At 33.6% G+C, this 21,073-nt stretch overlaps 2 protein-coding genes across 2 annotated transcripts; one reads left to right on the top strand and one right to left on the bottom strand.

The window, feature by feature from the left end:
* Positions 1-6,190: 6,190 nt before the first annotated feature.
* On the bottom strand, positions 6,191-7,603 carry LOC107005830 (putative pentatricopeptide repeat-containing protein At1g53330). The gene has a single exon (XM_015204481.2). It carries the CDS (start codon positions 7,601-7,603, stop codon positions 6,191-6,193), a length of 1,413 nt encoding a protein of 470 aa, XP_015059967.1.
* Positions 7,604-8,746: 1,143 nt separating this feature from the next.
* On the top strand, positions 8,747-20,011 carry LOC107005403 (anaphase-promoting complex subunit 6). The gene is made up of 16 exons (XM_015203987.2): positions 8,747-9,150; positions 11,046-11,180; positions 11,286-11,359; positions 12,385-12,424; positions 12,703-12,748; positions 13,636-13,715; positions 13,980-14,161; positions 14,325-14,450; positions 15,863-15,937; positions 16,620-16,745; positions 18,056-18,125; positions 18,308-18,390; positions 18,663-18,776; positions 19,380-19,479; positions 19,561-19,596; positions 19,681-20,011. Exons 1-16 carry the CDS (start codon positions 8,905-8,907, stop codon positions 19,801-19,803), a joined length of 1,656 nt encoding a protein of 551 aa, XP_015059473.1. The 5' UTR covers positions 8,747-8,904; the 3' UTR covers positions 19,804-20,011.
* The last annotated feature ends 1,062 nt before the right edge of the window (positions 20,012-21,073 follow it).

Here is a 21,073-nt window from a genome sequence, read left to right as displayed (position 1 = left end):
TATTCAATTAAATTAAATTATTATTTTTAATTTAACAAGTAGAGACCTCATGAGGTCTCTACTTGTTAAATTAAAAATAATAATTTAATTTAATTGAATAGTTAAAAAAAAAGAGACCTCATGAGGTCTCCAATTTTATGAGAATTAGATTAAAAATTTAAAAATTTTAAATAAGTTAGGTAAAAAAAAAAAATTATTCATTAAATTGACCTCACGAGGTCTCTCCTACATTAAAAAAAAAATTAAAAGATATTAATTTAAATAGCGACCTCATGAGGTCTCTTATTATTGACCTATTTTTGAGGTCTCCATTTTTAGGTCTCTTTTTGGTCTTTTTTTAGTAGTGTTTAGAGAAGGATCAAAACGGTTAGTTATTACTATTACGTTTTTTTATAGTAATACTGCTATTAAAGAAGCAAATCTTGAAATCCGTTTGAATTCAGATCATAAAAGCATAGTTTTAGGCACTATAACAGTCGAAAAAAAGGATCATATTTGCTCCTGTACTCTTAGATGGATCGACATGTTGTGACACAGAGTAAGAGCAAATCGGCTCGCGCTTTTGCTAATGTATTGCATATTCAAAGAAGATATCGAAGGCCAAAATCTCAGAGAAACGAAGATCAAAAAGTAAAGATTTACATACGAAATGAAGGAGATTTACTAGCCAAGCTATTCGCGAGCGTTTCAGCTATAAAAGCTCTGTTACAATACGCTCAATCGCCATATAATCATGATTTCATTCTATCTGTTGATGAAATCATCGTGTACGAGCTCAAAACTTTGTCTGAATTGAAACAAAGCTACTTAAACAACGATCAATTTGATGATCGTTTCTCAGAAATTGCAGAAGTTAAGGAACAAAAGAGCATTTTAACCATGTACAAAATCATGGCAAATAAGTTGGATTCTCAGCTTAAACTCAAAGACTCTGAATAATAAGCCTTTAGAGGGCACTCATTGATCAACTAGTTCAATTTTCTTTACTGTTTTTAAAATCTTGAATCCGTCTCTGTCATTGGTCAATTGCCAATACCAGGGCTAGGAGAAGAAGGCGGAACATCGCCTTTTTTAAGGGAATTCATGAGTATACTAACATCATGAGAAGGAACAATGTTCTTCTCCTCCATAATCTTTAACAACTTTGTTCTTGCTTCAAAGGTAGGAGCATAAGAAATTATTATTAGTAGAATAAGGGAAATAATTATTATGTTGCAATGAGACATTATTTGGGAGGAAAATTAGTGTACTATTGAAGGTTAATGTAGAGGAATTTTTTCTATATTAATTATATTGTTTTACTTATGTTTGTACTTGTAATTTGTGTCTATATATGGAAATGCCTTGTATAATTAGTTGGGTAGGTATGAATGTACTAAGCAGCCGGCTTTTGTTGTTTTTGGCACTACATTCACTTAACTTGACTCATGATTAGGGACGGAACTAAAAGTTCAGGTACGAATTCAGATATAATTTTTTTTATTTAAAAATATATTTGTATTAAAAAGATTATTAAATGTGTGTATATATTAAGTTTACAATCCAATTAATGATATTTGAAATCGTTATTATAAAATTGAGGATCTATAAAATTAAAATTATAATTTCGCCTTTGATGATTGATAGCAGAGAGAGGGTCCAGGAAATATACATCTGCAGTGACTTTTAGTGTGCACGCAACGTCCAGGTGCAGTTTAGGCCTTTTTGGTGGATGTAACTTTACTGAATTTCCTTCCACTAATACACGATAACAATATATCTAACGTAATTTGATAAAGTCGAGTATAAGGAAGATAGAGTGTATGTAGACCTTATATCATGTATCAATGTTATTTCCGATATATAGATTATCAGTTCAAGAAAAACCAGTCTAGAAAAAAAGAAGTAACATAAGTGGAGGAGCCAGAATTTCTAATAAGAGGTTCAAAATCTGAAAAGTGAACACACGAATTAGTAGAATGGGGTTCGACATCTATTATACATACTAAAAAATAAATTCAACCATGTATAAATAGTAGAGTAATATTTTCTGCCGAACCCTCTAAATATATATTGCCTCCGCCCCTATGTAGAAGAAATAAAAAATAGTAACAAAAACAGGAAATAGTAACAGAACAATATCTACAACAACAATAGTTTTGAATCAAATCTCTTTAGAATAATACGATAATTAAAATATAAAAAACATGATATAATAACAAAAAATTATGACTAGTCAATTATATGATGAGAGTGCTGGTTGACATTCTTTTAAAGGAAATGGACAAATCTCAATACTGTTGATTCTGATTAAATATTCAACTTAATTTCTAACATCTGGATCAGTTAGGTACTAAATTAACTGAACACTCAACTCAGATATAATGACTTTTTATTTTTCTTAATATCATCGGATAAACACTCTGACAATCCTCTAGATTCTTATATAAATATAAATATTTATTTTTTTGTGTTAAAAATACACTGAAACTCGTTTTTGCTCCATTAAAATATAAGTAATCCAGCTCATAAATATATAATAGTTGAGCTGATTTATAAATATAAACTGAAATTGTTAAGAAGTCTCACATCGCTAGAGGAATGGAAATTTGATTTTCTTATATGGACTTGGACAACTCTCTCCTCATAAGTTATCTTTTGGGGATCAGTTAGGCTCACGTGTCATATCTTGACTTGGTATCGTTCACGCTCCAGTTGAAGTAAATAGAACAATTGAATGAATAGAGTTGGTTTAAATTTTGAAAAATTGACAGAAATCTCACCTTTAAGTTTTCTTATTACCATTATCCCCTTAGTTTTGTAAATCCCCAAAATCTTGCGCATCAGATTAGTGTATCATGTGTACATAGATTAGTGTATCATGTATAAATTGTAATTTATCTTATTTAACGATTAATGTATCTCACACATCAGATTAATGTATCAATCAGTTTGAGAAATTTATGTAATTATAAACTTATAAGAGACAAATGATAATTTTACGTTAAAAGTATGTGATTTTTGTCCTTTGCTCAATTCAATGGAAAACAAATGTGTATACAATTAAGTTGCTCTTCTTTATTTTCAGACCAATAACAAGGAAGAGTGAATTCAGAAAATTTTAAAAACACTTCTTATAAACTTGTATTTTATAAACATCAATTAATTGGGGCACCTTGATAAAAATAATAAATTAGCACACACCGGCTATAATAAACTACACTATAGTAACAAATCAAAGTTTTACAATGTCATTATATATAACTTTAACTTAAATCTTTGGCATAATACATATATTGGACCCTAAACTTGACTTCGAATTTTAACTTTGACCTCCAACTTTCATAATGCACAAATAGGCACTCTAACTATCCAACTTTTAAATAAATAAACACATGAGTCCTACATGGCTCAATACATGTAGGACACCACGTAGGACAAAAAATGATATGTAGGATGACATGTAGGACACGTGTGTTTATTTGTTCAACTTTATAGAATTTTAAGTGTCTACTTGTGCACGCACAAAGTTAAAGGGCGTAAATGTGATTCGAAGCAAAGTTAAAGGGCACAATTATGTATTGTGCCTAAATCTTTTAATGAAACCCCCAAAATATGGCAAGTTAGACTAAAAACCTTATGTAATCTTTCTATAAATTGATAAACTATTACATTATTTCAATGAACCTATATCTAAGAATAAGGATATGATTTCAAAATTGTTGGATATATATATATATATATGATATGCTAATTGCCAATCCCAGGGCTTGGAACTGATTGATCAACATTGACACCACCAAACTCATGTTGTTGCCCTGCATGAACAACCTTGTCATGACCTTTTTTACTTGGGGAAGAAGACGGGACGACGGTTCTTTTATTCAACAACCTTCTTGCTTCAAAACTCGGTGGATAATAGACCAGCAGGATAATTAAAGTAACGAAAATTATCATATCGCGACGAGCCATTTAGTAATACAATGAGAGGAATTGGGAGGAAAATGGACTCTTTGTTGAATGAATGAAAGTATGAGGAATTTATAGAATGGGAAGAATGTAGTATTAAGTCATGTCAGAGTTAGTTGACATCATTAAAATGAATTTTATTGTTTTTCATATGCCTCGTGGAACTTGGGTAGGTATGGATGAACTAAGCTGCCGGCTTTTGATCTTCTTGATTTTTTTAAACGTCCTCATTTTCAAGTTCAAACAAAGTCTGAAATGGAAAATATAAATTTTTTTCATTTTTTATGTGTTATAGTCTATAGATTTTGGGTGACACATGCATCCGACCGTTTTTTGGTCGAGAGTTTTTGTGGGTATCTGTGAGTGACCAAAGACGAAGCCAGAATAAAGAGGTTTGGGGTTCTAAATTTTCTTCAATGAATTTTGCTAGGGGTTCACAAATTAATATACATATATTAAATTAATTTTCTAGTACAAATATAGGGTCTACGGAAAAAGTTATTGGGTTTTGTCCGTACCCATAAACCCTCACCAAGCTCCGCCTCTGTCCGTGACAACCTATTTCATAACGTGTGTTGGTTCGCAGGGACAAATGTCGACATTTTCAAGTTCATGCCCGAAACGAGAAATAAAGATTTTTCCATTTTTCATGTGTTATTCATGAATTTGCATGTTTACCGTAGCAACTGCAACAAGCTGACTAGCTTCCTGGATCGTATGACTAGCTCACTTACTTTACTTTGGACTAAGGAAAGTTTTCCGCTAGGATTAGCGATGTGATTGTTGCAGATCCACTACAAAGAAACATGTAACGATTCAATTAATACTATAGTAGAAAATTACAAATGTCACATATTATCTAGAGTGACTTGTTGTGTGCACGCAAACATCGTGCTTCATTTTTGGCTTTTTAGTGATTATAAACTTTATCTTTTCCACTATTAGAGGCTAAAAGAATTTGAGTTCATGCTGCTTTAATTTGACAGTGATTGCCTCTGACTGATTTACAAACACAGTACATTCATCAAGAGGAAGTAGAAATTTACCTAATTTAGATCTTCAACTTACACATCAACACTTAAAATACTGTTCTCATTTCAAATCTACTTATTCTATCTTGTTTAGTCAAGACTCTACACCGCTTCTCTAATTAACGGTACTTCTTTCATTATTTTCTTAGGTTCGATATGCACTTGACCCGAGTGTCTTTAGGAAACAGTCTTTCTATCTCCACAAGGTACTTAAAAGATTTACGTACATTCTATCCTACTGAATATGTTGTTGTTGTTGTTGAGGTGCTTGGTCAAACTTTTAGAGAAAAAACTAAGTTGTTTTGAGCAGTACAATGTGGAAGGGAAGACGAATGAAAAGGGACAGAAGTAGGCAAAGGTCCAGTTATAATAACCAAATAAAGTCAATGACATACTTATACATGCACAGTGTAAATTTGGCATTAATAAGTGGGATATGGGTAGAGTGAATGAAACGCATACTTTATTCCTATATTGTATGAGGTAGAGAGGTTGTTTCCGACAAACCCTCGGCTAAAGAAAAGCGTTTAAAAAACTAAAAGAGTGTAATCAATTGAAATCACTCTGTTCCCATCTCATTGCATCTTTGCTTCACAAGAATCAGAGTTATAACTTTCACAACATTTGGCATTACTGATTTATACTCTTGAGTAGTTCGCCTATAAATCGAATCAAAACGTAAAGAGTTACAAGAACCTTAATCTAGAACGTCTGGATCAAGTTTTGTTGTCCTTCCTGTGCAAAAACAGCACAAAGGGGACAGTAATGTATACCACAGTTGGTAACAGATCACAAATAATGAACTTTAGATTGCATAGGGCAACATGGTTAAGACGGATAGGGACCAGAAAAGCTTATTTAACAGAGATTATTACAGCCTTCTCTATCGAGATATGGGCTAAAAATATAGAAACAAGTTCCGCAGCCGATGAGAGTACATTCTAAAAAACCTTACAGACATGATACAAATTTATCGAGAGAAGGAAGGCAGACAACATGTATATGAGCGAAAAAAGTAAGCTTAAGCATTTTTACAAGTCAAAGATGTTTGGACCCTGAGTACCTTAGGGGTGTCACTCATAGATCAACAAATCCGCACATTTGAAGTCTTGTCAAGGATTTTTTCTGCAAGAAATCCGTGATTTGAACCAGACTGACCAATGAGCTTCGGAATTAAGTATGTGAGCACATCTAGAAGGTGTGTTTAACCATTACAAGGAGAATTTGTTTACTCCATCGTTCGTTAGCATTCCTACTAGAGCAGATGCACTAGACAAGTTATCTTGTTGGCACATCATGGAAATGACCATTTCCCACACTTCTTTACTAATACAATTTACAGAGGCCATATTATCCAGAGCTCTCAGTAATGATTCTTTATCTCCTTCTTGAATTAGCCCGTCGAATAACTTACACAAACTTGTATCACGAGGAATATATCCTTTGAAAACCATCTCATGTAATATAACTGCAGCTTCCTTAAACTGCTTCGCTTTACAGAGCCCGTCAAGATATATCCTATAACTTACCACATCGGGTTTACACCTTCGTCTTGGCATATCATCCAAGAGTTCACTAGCTTCTCTTAATTTCCCGTCATCACAAAGGCCCCGAATTATCACATTGCAACTAATCACATCAGGTTTACACCCCTTCCCTTCCATCTCATCCAGAACCTTAAATGCAGAATCAAAGTCTTTCTCCTGACAATAACCATGCATTAATGCATTGAAAGTAACCGTATCACATTTGCATCCATTCATTTCCATCTCGGTCAACAAACCATTAACTTCATCCCCTCGACCAACCCTAAAATACGCACTAATCAAAGTAGAATACACAGCTGAATCCAATTCCACTTTCTTTCTCAACATTTCCTCCTTCATCTTAACTGCCGCATCCAAATCATCAACCTTACAAAGTCCTTTAATCAACGCAACATACACGAAAGCATTAGGCTTCAACTTAAAATCTCTCTCCATAATCTTTTTCACCCTAAACGCCTCGTTAATTTCTCGATTCACACAAAGCCCATTAATCAACGTCCCAAAAGTCACCACATTTGGCTGAATTCCTCTCTCACACATTTCATCAAACACCTCCCGTGCACCACCCAAATCACCACACAAACAACACGCATTCATCAATATATTAAACGTACAAACATCTGGGGTTGCGTAATTTTCAAAGTTGTTTAACATTTCACCAATCTTGCTGTATTCTTTACAAGCTAAAAGTGCATTCAACAAGCTATTAACAGATTTTATACTTCTATAGCAGCGAAAAGAGGGTATTTCATTAAACATATGAAGAGCCTTATCAGGTAAATGTGCTCTTGCATAGAAAGAAATAACATTGCAGAAAACAACTTCGTTGAGAGAAACTCGAGTGTCCTGTCTCAATTTATCGATGATTTTTTCCATTTCTTGAAAGAGTTTAGCTCTGCCGAGCTTGCAGATGATGAGATCATAACAGAGTGGAGAATAACGAAAGGGTTTAGTAGTTTTGTTGCTTCCATGGCTGGGATTAGGATTAAGGAAGAGTTGAAGGGCGATTTTAGCATCTTTTTGCTGGCGAAGTAGAGAAGAGAGATTGAAAGATGATACCTTTTTCACTTTCTCCATTTTCGTATTCCTAAATTGTTTAAACGAACCAATCACGATCTTCTATTATGAGCAATTGAGCACCCATAGGGTTATAGTTTGGGTATCGAGTCGACTTTATTGGTGAATATTGAATATTTTATTTTCGTTGTTGTGAAACTTGTCTTTACGAAATCAGATTTAGTTGAGCTTTATATCGAGTATATATTGTTTTGATACTCATGCTACATGTTGTATCTATTTCGTGATGCAGATCTCAGTATCAATTATCATTAGTTTCAACATTCTTTTGCAGTTGTGATTCAAAGGCGAGGGTGTTTACTTGGCGTTTTGGGTTAATTTTGTCTCCTAATTCTTTTGTTTTAGCTAGTCTTATTGTCGTTGAGACACGCTAGGCGGAGTAAGATTTTTTAATAAGGGGTTCAAAATCGTAGAAATAGACACATGAAGTAGCCGAAGAGGGTTCAACATCTATTATATATATATATATATATAATTATTTTAATCATATATAAATAATATAATTTTTTGGGGTTCGAATGAATCCCTTCGTACAAGGTGGCTCTGCCTCTGGACACGCTTTGTTATGATTCACTTTTGACATTTGTACTTTTTATTAAATAGCTATGTATTAGTAACTTTCAGGTTCTGGGAAGAATTTTTATATATTATTTATTTTGATTTTTCTGCCTTGTTGTCCTTGTTTAGATTATTATTTTCGCTAATTTCTGTTTGTACTTGATGTTCTGTGTTACAGATTAACTTATTTACTTATCGATTATAGTAGGTATCTTGAGAAATCAAATTGTGACAAGATATAAACATGAATAATCTCTTTTTATATGCATAAATTCTAATTTCGTCATTAAATTTCCATTAGTACAACTTCTTTACATAACAAAAGAACTACATAAGTACATTAATTTGCTTCTAACTATAGCTTATTGATAGCCCATTAAACAACTACTAACCAAATATGAAATTTATAACGAACTAACGGATATTTCATTTATTTGGTTAGCTAATCAATATATAACAATAGATACTAATATTAGTTTGCTTCATCTATTACCTTAGATTAACTAATAAAATAATGACTAATAAAACATTAAACTTATATCAAACCAACGAATATTAATATATTTATGGAACAACTAGGTTGATACAATTTGCCTTTGTTTTTCAAAAACCCGTCAAAAACCCGCCTCCATTTTTTCACAAACAATAACCTCCCGCTCTTCTCTTCTCCCCCAAATTCTTCCCCAAAACTCTCAATTTTGAATTCAAAGTTGAACAATCGAAGAGAATTTTGTATACAAACAATGAGGGAAGAAGAAATTGAGAGGCTAAGAGGTGTGGTGAGGGATTGTGTGAGTAAACATTTGTATTCATCAGCTATCTTCTTTGCTGATAAAGTAGCTGCAATTACTTCTGACCCAGCTGATATATACATGCAAGCACAAGCTTTGTATCTTGGTCGACACTATCGACGTGCTTTTCACCTTCTTAATGCTTCTCAAATCGTCCTTCGTGACCTCCGCTTCCGATACCTCGCCGCCAAGTGCCTTGTATGCCCTTTTTACTTTACAAATAATTGAATAGTTGATTGTTTATTTATTCCAAGCTAATTCGGGTTATGTCTAGGTCTAATTGCCTCCATTTTGTTCCAAGATTGTGTCTTTTTTGCAATTTTATGAATAAGGTTATATGGGATCTTCATGTTTATGTGTTAATTGTGTAAAAAGGCTACTTATGCATTGTAATTTTATGTTAAGTGGTGATTAACAAAAGTAGGTTTAGGCTCTAGTAGCATAATGGGGCAGAAACTACCCAAAGAACTGTTTTGTGGGTACTTGTTTATATGGTGTTATTGGGGTTTCAACATGTTTAGTGGTGCTCCTTAGCTGTTAAATTGAGTTATACAGGCTAGTTGTTGTTCTTTAACATTAGAAGTAGTGATATAGCAAAGTAGGCTCGGTCTCTAGTATGGCTGTGCTTTAGTTATCACTAGTAAATGGGACACAACACTACACAAAGCAGTGTATCTTAAGCTGTTATCGAGCAGTGTTGGTGACCCTATTATGTAAAACTTTATATGTTTCTAGATGCTTGGAACTTGATTCAGGTGTTAAATTTCAGGGGTTGACATCATTTGCCAGATGCTTGTTAATATATTTAAGATGATTCGATTATATATTTGCTCGAAATGTGAAGGCTTGATAAAACCCTGTGTTTTTTTTTTTTTTGCATAAACTACTTTTTCCCTGTCCCTAGTAATGTTGTAGACTTTCACCCCTTATCTATACTATAACCTCAAACCTCTTTCTACTTTCTGTGCACCAAATGTCGATTAGGAGATGAAAGAAGCACACCGTGGAATCAAACCAGTCTTTTTCCTTATATTGTGAAAGTTGAGAGTGAAGATCTACACTTGAATAAAAAATCTACACTAGAAAGCATACACTTGTTAGAGGTGATCCCCACCTCCCCTTTTCACCTAATCCATTAGTTCACAGCTTCGCCACTTTATCTAGGATTGAGCTACCACACTCTTGAAACTTGGTAAATTGCTTTCATTCAATGAGAATATAAAGAAAAGTAGCAATTCTTATAAAAAAGATAAACTGAACAAGTGGATCAGATTCTGGTTCTATTCTTCTTTGTTTGTCTTCCCTAACTTGAAGTGTTACAGTTGCAACACTGCAGAACACTAAAAGATTTAACTCAATAACATAGTACGTGATAGTATTTCCAGCCTGACAAGTCCCACTAATCTTCTACTTTTATTGAATGCCTCCTTGACGCATTCATAAGCCATGAAACTACTTGCAAACAGGTTTAGTGCTTCAGTGCTTCAGTGCAAACACAAAGGTGTTAGGCGTGTGTCTCAGAGTCCAACTGTCTTAAAGAGAGGGCTAAACAATAAATATTTCACCTAATTGTAATTTTGAAAATAATTTATATAATTGTTATTTGTGTTTATAGTTATTATTCTTGAACTACTACATATTCTGAATTTTTTTGTTAATTAGAATCCCATGCTTTGTGTGTAGTGCTCAAAGTTAGACATTTGTGCTTCTTTTCACTTTTTGCCATTGATAACATGGCTGCCTACTTGGGTAAGGTGCTACCATTTGATGTAGGTTGCCGTCTTTCCACTTTCAGTTATCAACATGTCACACCCCTAAGTATGATTATGGTTAGGTTTTAATCTGTAGTATCTGTCCTTGATTGAAGCCTCAATCCCTAAATAATTGGGATTAACTATAAGTGCTAGTTGGATCCATATTTTCTTCTTCTTCTATACATGTGATCTCAAGAACAGGTCATCATAATCTTGCACTTACCCCTACACTAACATACAAGTAATTAACCAGACTAAACATTAGGCTTAACAAATTGGATACTATTATGTTCTAAAATAGTTTGCTTAAATTTCCTTGTATAATTTCTGTATTTTTAGGAAGAACTGAAGGAGTGGGATCAATGTCTTCTAATGCTGGGTGATGCTAAAGTGGATGAACATGGTAATATTACTGATACAAGAGAGTGCAACAGCATGTACTTGGACAAGGATGGTGAAGATCGTGAAATAAATGTAAGTTTCTCCATTATCCCTTACCTAGTGGGGATTTCCGGGAGAATCTGTTATGAGTCATGACTTTCCCACAGATTCAAAATGCTCAATGTAAATCTTTGACAGATTTTATCAGCAATCTGCTTTTTGAGGGGCAAGGCATATGAAGCGTTGGAGAATCGTGCACAGGCTCGACTATGGTTAGTGATAGTTTGGATATAAGACACTGATGTTCATAGACATAATTTTGGATTACAGATTTGGTCTTAACAACCTCTGTACCTCCACGAGGTAGCGGTAAGGTCTGCATACACTCTATCCTCCTAGATCCCACTTTTGTGATTTCACAAGGTATGTTGTTGTAGATTTGGTCTGAATTTCTTGTGGGACACGGGAGAGATTGCTCGGTGCTATAGTTTTCTGTTTGGCTGGTAATCATGTTTTCAGACTAGTTATGAGGGAGAAGAAATGATAGGAAGTATAGGAAGTGAGGCAAAATGACTTTCCACGTTTAATTCGAACATAGTACGTCTTAGCAAAATCGAATAAGCAAGGAATGAAGAAGTTTAACAGTGTTATTTGGGTTCCTTGAGATAAAAGTGGTAAATACTCTAAACTACTTCTATCTCATCTTTTTTCTTCTAAAAAAAGTGATAAAAGTGAGTTAGAGTATTTAAATTCCTTACATCTGATTTTTGGTAGTTTCTTAAACTCAAAAGAATAATAACATTCAGAAAGAGCTAATTATTTTAATAATTGGTGTTGAAGTAATTAACTTTTGACTATAACCTATCATACGGATGAACCTTTTGTGTACAGACCCCATCCTTTCCCTCGCGTTGGCTCCTTCATTTGTTGTTTGTTAATACAATGAAGAAATTATTGGTTCCCCTTAATATAACTGTAGGAACAAATTATCCTCTTCTTTTTTCTTGTGTTCAGCATCTGTGATCATCAGTGATCTCATCTCCTTACCTCTCATTCCTTGCTTTCTTGTGCATAGAATTAGGTTAGAAAATGAATCTCGAAGATCCTATCTGATAAAGAGATGTATTCAGTCTCAAGTTAACTGTATTGCAAGAGATATCATTGAATCTGATATTAAGGAATTACAGTTCCATCATGTGCTGAGCTGTCTTTCCTTACTTCTTAATATTGATCTAGCAGTTAAATATTATCATCGGAAGGAGCTGACTTGTTATATAACTCCGTGACACTTTCTTAGGTATAAAGCTGCTATCAAGGCTGATCCTTTGTGTTATGAGGTATGTAAGTTTTGGTATTCTAGTCATTCTTCTTTAATTGATGGAAGTCTTTATCTAGGGGTTGGTTAGTATGTCTCTTGGTTTTTTCTCCTCCTTTGTTATGGCTAAGGAATTAATCTTGTCAATTACTGTATTAGAGGCCAGATTTATATGGTAAAACTCTGGAAGATACTTAGTTATCTTATATTCATGTTTTTCCTTATCGTAGAAGCATCATAAGTCCTTCATGCTTTCAATTCCATGACAATCTTATGAAATTTATCTATGCTCATTTTCAGGCATTGGAATGTCTGATAGAGAATCACATGCTCACTTGTGATGAAGGTGAGAACCTTTGCTGTTCAAAGTGGATCTTCTTGGAACTATGAAATAGTACAAGCTAATTTATAGAATCAAACTGTCTTAAAACAATGCAAGTACTTTTGGAGACCGTGTTTATTGTACTCTAAAAGTCCTTGGTGTGTGTTTTTATAATTAATGAACATTCTCTTTCTTTTAACCAAACATTCTATAGCTGTTCAGTGCTGTTAAAGGCCCGTAATGTGCTCAAACTCTGAGCTGTGCAGGGGCAGTTGGCTGCTTGTGTTGCTTAGGCAGTATCTATGTAGTCCCCAAGACTAAGGGATCCTCTTCACCACCTATAAGCTCGGTCTTGTAGGGAATAGAACTAAACAACATATATAACTGGAGAATACTCGTAAACCTCCTTGGCAAAGTGGTATTAATTGATAAAGAAATGTTATATAAATATGTGAGTCATTAGAAATATAAAGTTGGAATTTTAGTAGGGAAGTCGCCACTGAGCCAAAATTAGAAAACCAAACCCCCTCTTATCATTTGAATCAGAAATTTTAAATAGTTTTCGGAACAATCGAAATGTTAAATATGCACTTAACTGTAGCTTCTCAAATTCCTTTGTCCTATAAGTATTACTCGTGCTATAGTTAATTTTTTCAGATCACATTTATAATTTTCATTTGTTTCCTTTTGCTCCTTATTTACCAAGGCCTGTTCTTTAATTGTGCTTTGCACTTAAAATCTTGTTGAATTTTGGCATTTTTTCTGCTTTTACCTTTTTTAATGCTATTTATTGTTGATACTATCATTGAAAACTGCCAATCTTTTAGATGATAGTATTATTGTGTTAATCTTATCTTTGTTAAAGGAATTATTATGAGAAATTGACCAATCCAGTTGCTAGTGAATTTCAGAGAGAACCCTGCTCTCATGTTTGCAGTTTGGTCCTGAAGATGGGTGGCTCTCTTCATTCTATTCTTGTTTGATAAAGAAGGTAATCACTTCTTATAAGACTACATTTTATTCCATTTGATCTTCTTTATGGATCATAAACACTTAACTTTTGAGTTTCACTCAGTTGAAAAATAGAATATTGAATTTGGTACTTTATATTGATAACTAGACAGAAGCTGTACTTGAATTTTTACAGAAATGTTGAAGTGTTCTATTATTTGCGTAGAAAAAGTTTAGTTTTATGTTTTGCGCATCCATTTACTCCTCAATGGAATAAATTTTTTCCTTTTCCTGTGCTTCTCAGTATGATAAAGAAAATGTGGTGGAAGCTAAATTTAGAGAGCTGGAACAGAGTGGACCTAATACAAAGCTTTCGGACAAATCTGTTTTGTGTACGCTTAAATCTAACACTGATCTTTTAGCCTGCAAAGCTGAGTATTATCATCAATGCGGTGAATATCAGAAATGCTTTGAACTAACATCTGAGTAAGTTGGTAACCCACCAAAAAGGAAATTATGTCTTTTTATTCTTTTGCTTGATCTTATTGTATACTGATCACATGTATTTTGGTACCTACTTTACATCACTACATGAAATTTGGCAACTGTTTTCTTTTCCTCTTATACTTTGGTACATGATAAAATACAGATTGCTTGAAAAGGATCCGTTCCACCTCAAGTGTACCCTGGTGCACTTAGCAGCAGCAATGGAGTTGGGACATTCCAATGAGCTGTATCTTATGGCTTGCAATTTAGTGAAGGATTATCCTCAAAAGTGAGTGGGCAGGGCTTGAGTTTTGAAAAATATATTGCTGCATACTCGTTCACAAGGCATAACTATTGCATGAAGATTTTCTTTTCTGAATAAACCTTAAGTATGAAAAATTCTTATTAATCAAGAAAAATGTGATTCTACTCATAGCCTTTTGCTGGGAGTTGAGTTCTTTTCAAGGTCAATAGAGTTAAGAGTGATTATTCATGCAAAAATCTCTTTTCTTGCTGACATTTAACCTATATGTTACCTTGATCATTCATTTCGATAGACATGGCAACAAACAAGACTACAAGAGAGAGGGTGGGGGATCGAGTTGGGATTTCAAACAAATTTTGCTATTCTGATATGTCAATCAAGTGATAATTTCTAAGTTCATAACCAATCTAATATCACTTGTTCTTTTCATGTAACATATTAAACAATATTATTCAAAAGAATGGTAAAAGAAAAAAGATAACATAGTTTAGGAATAGAAAAAGGAAAACCAAATAATGACAGCATGATATACCCTGGTTCAAAAACTTGCCTATTCTAGTACTCACAACCAACTTTATTATCTATTCCAGTAGATGTGGAAACAGCAAACCCAGCATTTTCATAGGGAGCACTCTTTCTTTATTACGACTTTGCCTAGAAAAATACACCAATTAAGTGCTAATACTTCACCCAAATGATTTACAGTTTGAAAAGTATCTTCAGCTTAAGCATTGATGAGAATAGGTTTACTTCCCATTAAAGAGTGGATTTTACAATAATTTGGTGCTAACTTTGCCAGAGATAGACGATAGTTGTATAAGGACTAATGCAAATCTTTAAAATGATAATAACTGCATATATTGTTTTATTTACAGCAAAAGGTATACCAAATTAAGATCATCTATTTTCCAGTATGCCATTATTAACAAGTCAATTTGTGGAATCAAGAGAAAATCTAGGAAAAGTAATTTGAAAGATTAGCAAACTATTCAAAATTAAGCATGCTGTGAATTGAAAATGGAGTCAAGTTTTGACTTTCATGTCAACCATTTTTTCGGTCTCTTTTCTAGAAGGTGTTTTTCAAGCCAGCTTGCATATAGGTCTATATTCCACGGAATACTGCTCTCTTCCACAGGCAAAAGTACCGTTCTCAGTTGAGTAGATAACTAGCAGAGAGGAATCTCCATAGGTAGGTGTCAGTTTAGTAGATAACAATTCAAAGTCTTAAATATATGTAGTGTGGCATTGAATTTATGTTTTGCATCATTTTAAAAATATATACTCTAGCCTATTGATGGATAAATTAGGGTGGACTTGGAGAGATGGTCTTCAATTTGTTTTGATTGATGATGTGTTTTATTCCTTTTCTATGTCCATTAACTGTGGTGAAAACTACTATTATATGATTGCCTCACTAGACCATGTTGTTTATTCAGGGCTCTGTCATGGTTTGCAGTTGGTTGCTACTACTATTGTATCAAGAAATATGACCAAGCACGCCGCTATTTTAGGTAAATGTATCTACGTCATCATGTCATGAAGAAGAGGGTTTGTAGTTCTACCCATCTTTCTCTCTCGTGGAACAACTTTGTTTCACAACAATACTTCTGGCCAAACATTCTCTTCAAGGTTCGGAATATGGAATTTGTTTTTCTGCCCTCTGTCTTATGCAACACTATAGGTACATGTGACTATAGTTCTAGTCTTTTGATCCTGTACCATCTTGGTAGTTTTCCATTTTCTTTAGTAGCATATTTTTTGAGGATAAAAGAAGAGGTCTATGTAAGAATCTGAGTGGTGGATAGTGATATTAAAAGTGAATTTCTATCAAAAGTGTGACTGGATCATATGAAGTTCTTCTACGATTTTTGTGATCTCTGATTTCCCATGTCAGATAGAATGTATCCTTTGGGTAGTGTTTTTCTACTTTACTGCTCCGTCACTGAAGTTAAGGCTGGTCCTTCCATTGAAGATATTAAATGATATGATTACCTGAATGAATTATTCTTATCAATTTACTTTTACATGATAAAATGGATAATCTTAGCAATCGTGTAAGTGCTTAAGCTTTGAGAGCTTAGTGCTATCTCATATTTCTGGTTCTTTGGATATTCTAATGTAGCTTACGAATAATTCATCCACATTCAGTTGTTGAGGGTCTTATTTTGTATTCTGATTTTTTATATTTGGCAGTAAGGCAACAAGCTTAGATGGAACGTTTGCTTCAGCTTGGATAGGATATGGAAATGCTTATGCAGCTCAAGAAGAAGGTGACCAGGCAATGTCAGCTTACCGCACTGCTGCTAGATTATTTCCTGGGTAAATCCTATTTTTGCTTGATAGTTTTGTCTTCTAGCTGTGACAGACCTAGTATTTTCAATTTTTGTGATAGACTTGAACTTTTATTTGTGCTAATTCTTTCATCCATACTAAGTTGAATGAAAAACGGCCAAAAATTCCTTTTAACCTATTGAATTTGGCTAAAATATACCCTCCTCCTCCCTACTGGACCAACAATGCCCTCAACGTTATTTTTGGCCTAAAAATGCCCCTAAAACTACTGGTTGACTAGTCCTCTAGATAAGAATTATTACAAGCCACATGTCAGTGTAGGATGTCAGACAAACTATGGTGGGCTCACTTCAGGAAAATCTAGAACACTGTCTCAAATGAAGATCCGTGATGTCCCTTGGTAGCACTAGTAGAGGAATTTGCTCAGAGCTGCAAGTGATTTGGTGAGCCACAGCCCACAAGGGCCAAATAATATCATCGATCTGCTCCTTCATCTTACCCCGTGGAATAAATCTTCAAAATTAGTATTCATGTTGCAAACAAGGTATTACACATTATATCATAACCATAGCAGGTATGAAATATCAAGCCACCAAGCACGAAATGAAGCACATCTGCACTGAACCCTCTTGAATAGGATCACTAGAACGAATAGTGGGACCTATGCAGATAGGACTAATAGAACAATATATGGGTCTTCACAACCCTCAGTTGCTACACTGAACCATCCTATGCAATAAGACTTCTAGGCCAAAAAAAAAGACCTTTGTTGTGCCGGCTAAATCCATGTGACCGCAAGGAGTAGCTGACTAAAGTCAACTCTCCTATTAAGCCTTCTTGATTGCGGAGTTATGTCGCAATTGCGGAGGGTCGACATTTGTACATCCGGATTCCACAGTTATGCGATCATAGAGAATAAATGTCACCTTCACTGGTCAAATCTTCAAGGTGATCACCGTACCCCTTCGCAATCATGGCTCGCACCAGATTTCAGTCACTGGCAAGCTGCAAAATTTGTCTGATACCACCCCGATCCCTGCGGGTCTCAACCTGAATTATATCAACAGGTCCCAAAACATAATACCAACCAATTACAAAGTCTCAAAGTATGAAATGGGACGCAAATAATCAACAACAAGGATTGAGTTCTTAAATGAATTGAACTCAACTCAACTAAAAGAAGGAACAAACACAAAAGAAAGGCTGATTTTTTGTTATGGAGATAAGTTTTGTACTTTGGCCCACTAGAGTAACTTCCTATCTTGCAGTCCCTCTTATAACTTATAAGGGTGTACATTTTCCTTGACAGGTTGAATCCTTAATTTTGTTTTTTCCAGGTACCATTTGCCTACTTTGTACATTGGAATGGAATATATGCGTACTCACAGCTTTAAACTGGCTGAGCAGGTGATTATACATTGTCTGTGGTTTCCTATGTTCAACTCTTGGTTATGCTTAAGTTGTGAGAAAAAATATTCTCTTCTCTGAGTCTGCACAAGTATGCGTGTTCATGCTGGTTGTTCACCCTGAAGTCTATTGATATTGTCTGGAGTTCCCCGAATAATAGCGCTGATAATGTTCCCCTTTAGTTTTTTATGCAGGCAAAGTCAATATGCCCCTCAGATCCACTTGTATATAATGAACTTGGAGTTGTTGCTTATCATATGAAGGAGTAAGGGTCTCTACTCTTGTGAATTTGCGACATTTATGATTTAGTTGCGTAACATTTCTCTCATTTATCCTCTAGAAGTGATAAAACATGTATTTTCTGTGTTAATCTCAACCAGTTAGCATTTTGAAAATTATGGGTATATTGTTCTGAAGTCTTGTTCAACCTACCATACTCGAGTATCTTGCCCCTTAGTACGAAAAATTCTGTTGATCTTTCTCTTGTTATATTCTTATCCGTTTTACCAAAACTTTATTTAATTTTCTCTCTTTCAGGTATAAAAAAGCAGTGCGGTGGTTTGAGAAAACATTGTCTCACATTCCATCTTCCTTAAGTGAGATGTGGGAATCAACAGTAATCAATCTTGCTCATGCCCTCAGAAAATTAAAGTAAGTGTCTTATGCTAATATTAGTTTTGTGACATACAAGTTGTAGTTTGGTGGCCATTTGTTTCCGTTCTCGTTAGATCCCAAAAAATAACATAGTTAACAAGGTTACATGTCCTCAGGTTTTACTATCGTAGTATTCTTCGATGAGGTTCGTATTTCAAAAAGTTCTTTAAATGTTAAGAAGATTTATCACATATTTATTTCGGTTAGTGTGCTAATGAGTTTACCAGCCGGAGAAAGCTGAACAGCTTTACCAGCTGTGTGATTAGTTCTTTCTTTTCTTAGAAAAATTACATGAAAATGGAGTTAATATACGGAAGATGCTTTGAATCTCTTGAGAGAACTTTTTAGTCCTTAGGTTACTGGTTATATGGCCAATGGTCATTCTTTAGGGAATTAATATTAGGGACATCAATTTTTCCCTGAGGCACCAAACATTGATAGATAGATATATGCAATAAATAAACTTTTAATGCATATGACCCTTTGAACCCATAACTTCAAAAGTAGAATGAGTTAAGTGCTAACCCAACAATTTAAATCTCAGATTCACCTTTGAAGGTAAGTTTGTAAACATTAACATTAAGCAAAACTTTCTTTCAGGAGGTACAACGAGGCAATCGCATATTATGAGAGAGCCCTTGCATTGTCTACAAGAAGTCTAAGTACTTACGCTGGTCTTGCATACACTTATCATCTCCAGGTAATAAATCTCAGAATCTCTGATTATATATGATGTCCGAAGTTACAAACTTGGCTTTGATATGTTGTTGCAATTATGCAGAATAATTACACATCAGCTATTACATACTATCACAAGGTGTGTTTCCATTTCAAAATGTGTAAATACGCTATTTCGTCTGATTAAATCGATATTGAGTCTGTTGTTCCATTTCCTAAACAGGCGTTGTGGTTCAAACCAGATGATCAATTCTGCACAGAAATGTTAACTTTAGCTCTTGTTGATGAAAGCCGCCATGGGATTGACCCAATAGTTGAATCTCGTTCTGGTGGTCTATTTATGTAATGCAGAAAATTCTCTGGTAATGTTATTCATGTGTTTTTTTTATGGTGATTTCTCCAAAAGCTTAGGAAAACAATAAACATATCTTGTTGTATCATAGGCTAGTAGGAGCAGGTGTCGATAAATTTGTATCTACATATACATATCTATGATTTATTTTAGATCATATTAAATCGAGACAGGAAAAAATAACCTTTTTTGCTGATGCTGAGTTTGATAGAGATTGAAAGTTTTTTTCTATTATCATAATTCATATGATAGGCCCTTTTTTTTTTTTTATTATGTATGTTAGATAAGTATTATTTTGTTTTTATGTAATTCATATGAATGCATTTATTGTAATCATTTAAGGTTTTCTTAAATGCTGCAATAAAAGTTTGATGACTAGTGAAACGTGCAAACACCAGCTTACTACAATTTGACCCCATCATTAAATACTACTTCAATTTAAAAAAAAAAACTTTTTCGTTTTTAGTTTGTTTAAAAAAATTGAATTTTTTTTTATAATATTTTAATTTTAATTTTTCTAAGTGACATGTTTAAGCCCACAAGATTATAGGATAATTTGTACATTTAACATAATTTTAATTAAGGATTATAAGATTTAAAAGTCTTTTTTATATTTTTAAATTTTTGTGTCAAATTAAATTAGATCATTCTTTATAAAATGAAGGGAGTATTAAAATTTTCATTTAATCCTACTCCATACATTAAAGAGATCACCAAATTTTCTCTTTTTTTTGTTGAAAGATTTTTATTTTCTACCACAAAAATAATGATATTTTAATCGTTGAAAAAATATTTTTAAAGATAAGATTTTTATTTATTAATTTATAAAATCAAAATATAAGTAATTAAAATTTTCCATTTTGCCCATAATTTTAGATGTTTTTGTAAGTATAAATATTTCAAAGTTTGTCAATTATTTAATTTGATATTGATAGATAAGACACCGAAGTATAATGTATTAAAAAGAGTAATGATTGGAGATGCATTTCACTTTAATTTTTTTTTGTTTGAAGTTCTATGAAGAAATAAAAATTCTCTTAAAAATTGAAGGAAACTTGAGAATCTTTCGAGATTAGATTTTTAAATTTTGTGATCACACATATTTAATAATTTAAAGATAAATTATTCAAGTTTCTTTGAAAATTTATGGTCAAAGCTTAAGAACTTCTCATTCAATTATTTGTCATATACTTCCTCCCCCTATTTTTACTAGTACAAATGCTTTATCCGATCATCTTACTTGTTCAGATTTGATTTGACATAT

Source organism: Solanum pennellii, chromosome 12, assembly GCF_001406875.1.
Source record: "Solanum pennellii chromosome 12, SPENNV200".
Classification (NCBI taxonomy): Eukaryota; Viridiplantae; Streptophyta; class Magnoliopsida; order Solanales; family Solanaceae; genus Solanum; species Solanum pennellii.
The sequence above is the reverse complement of the archived record's forward strand: the minus strand, read 5'-3'. Positions and strand labels throughout refer to the sequence as shown.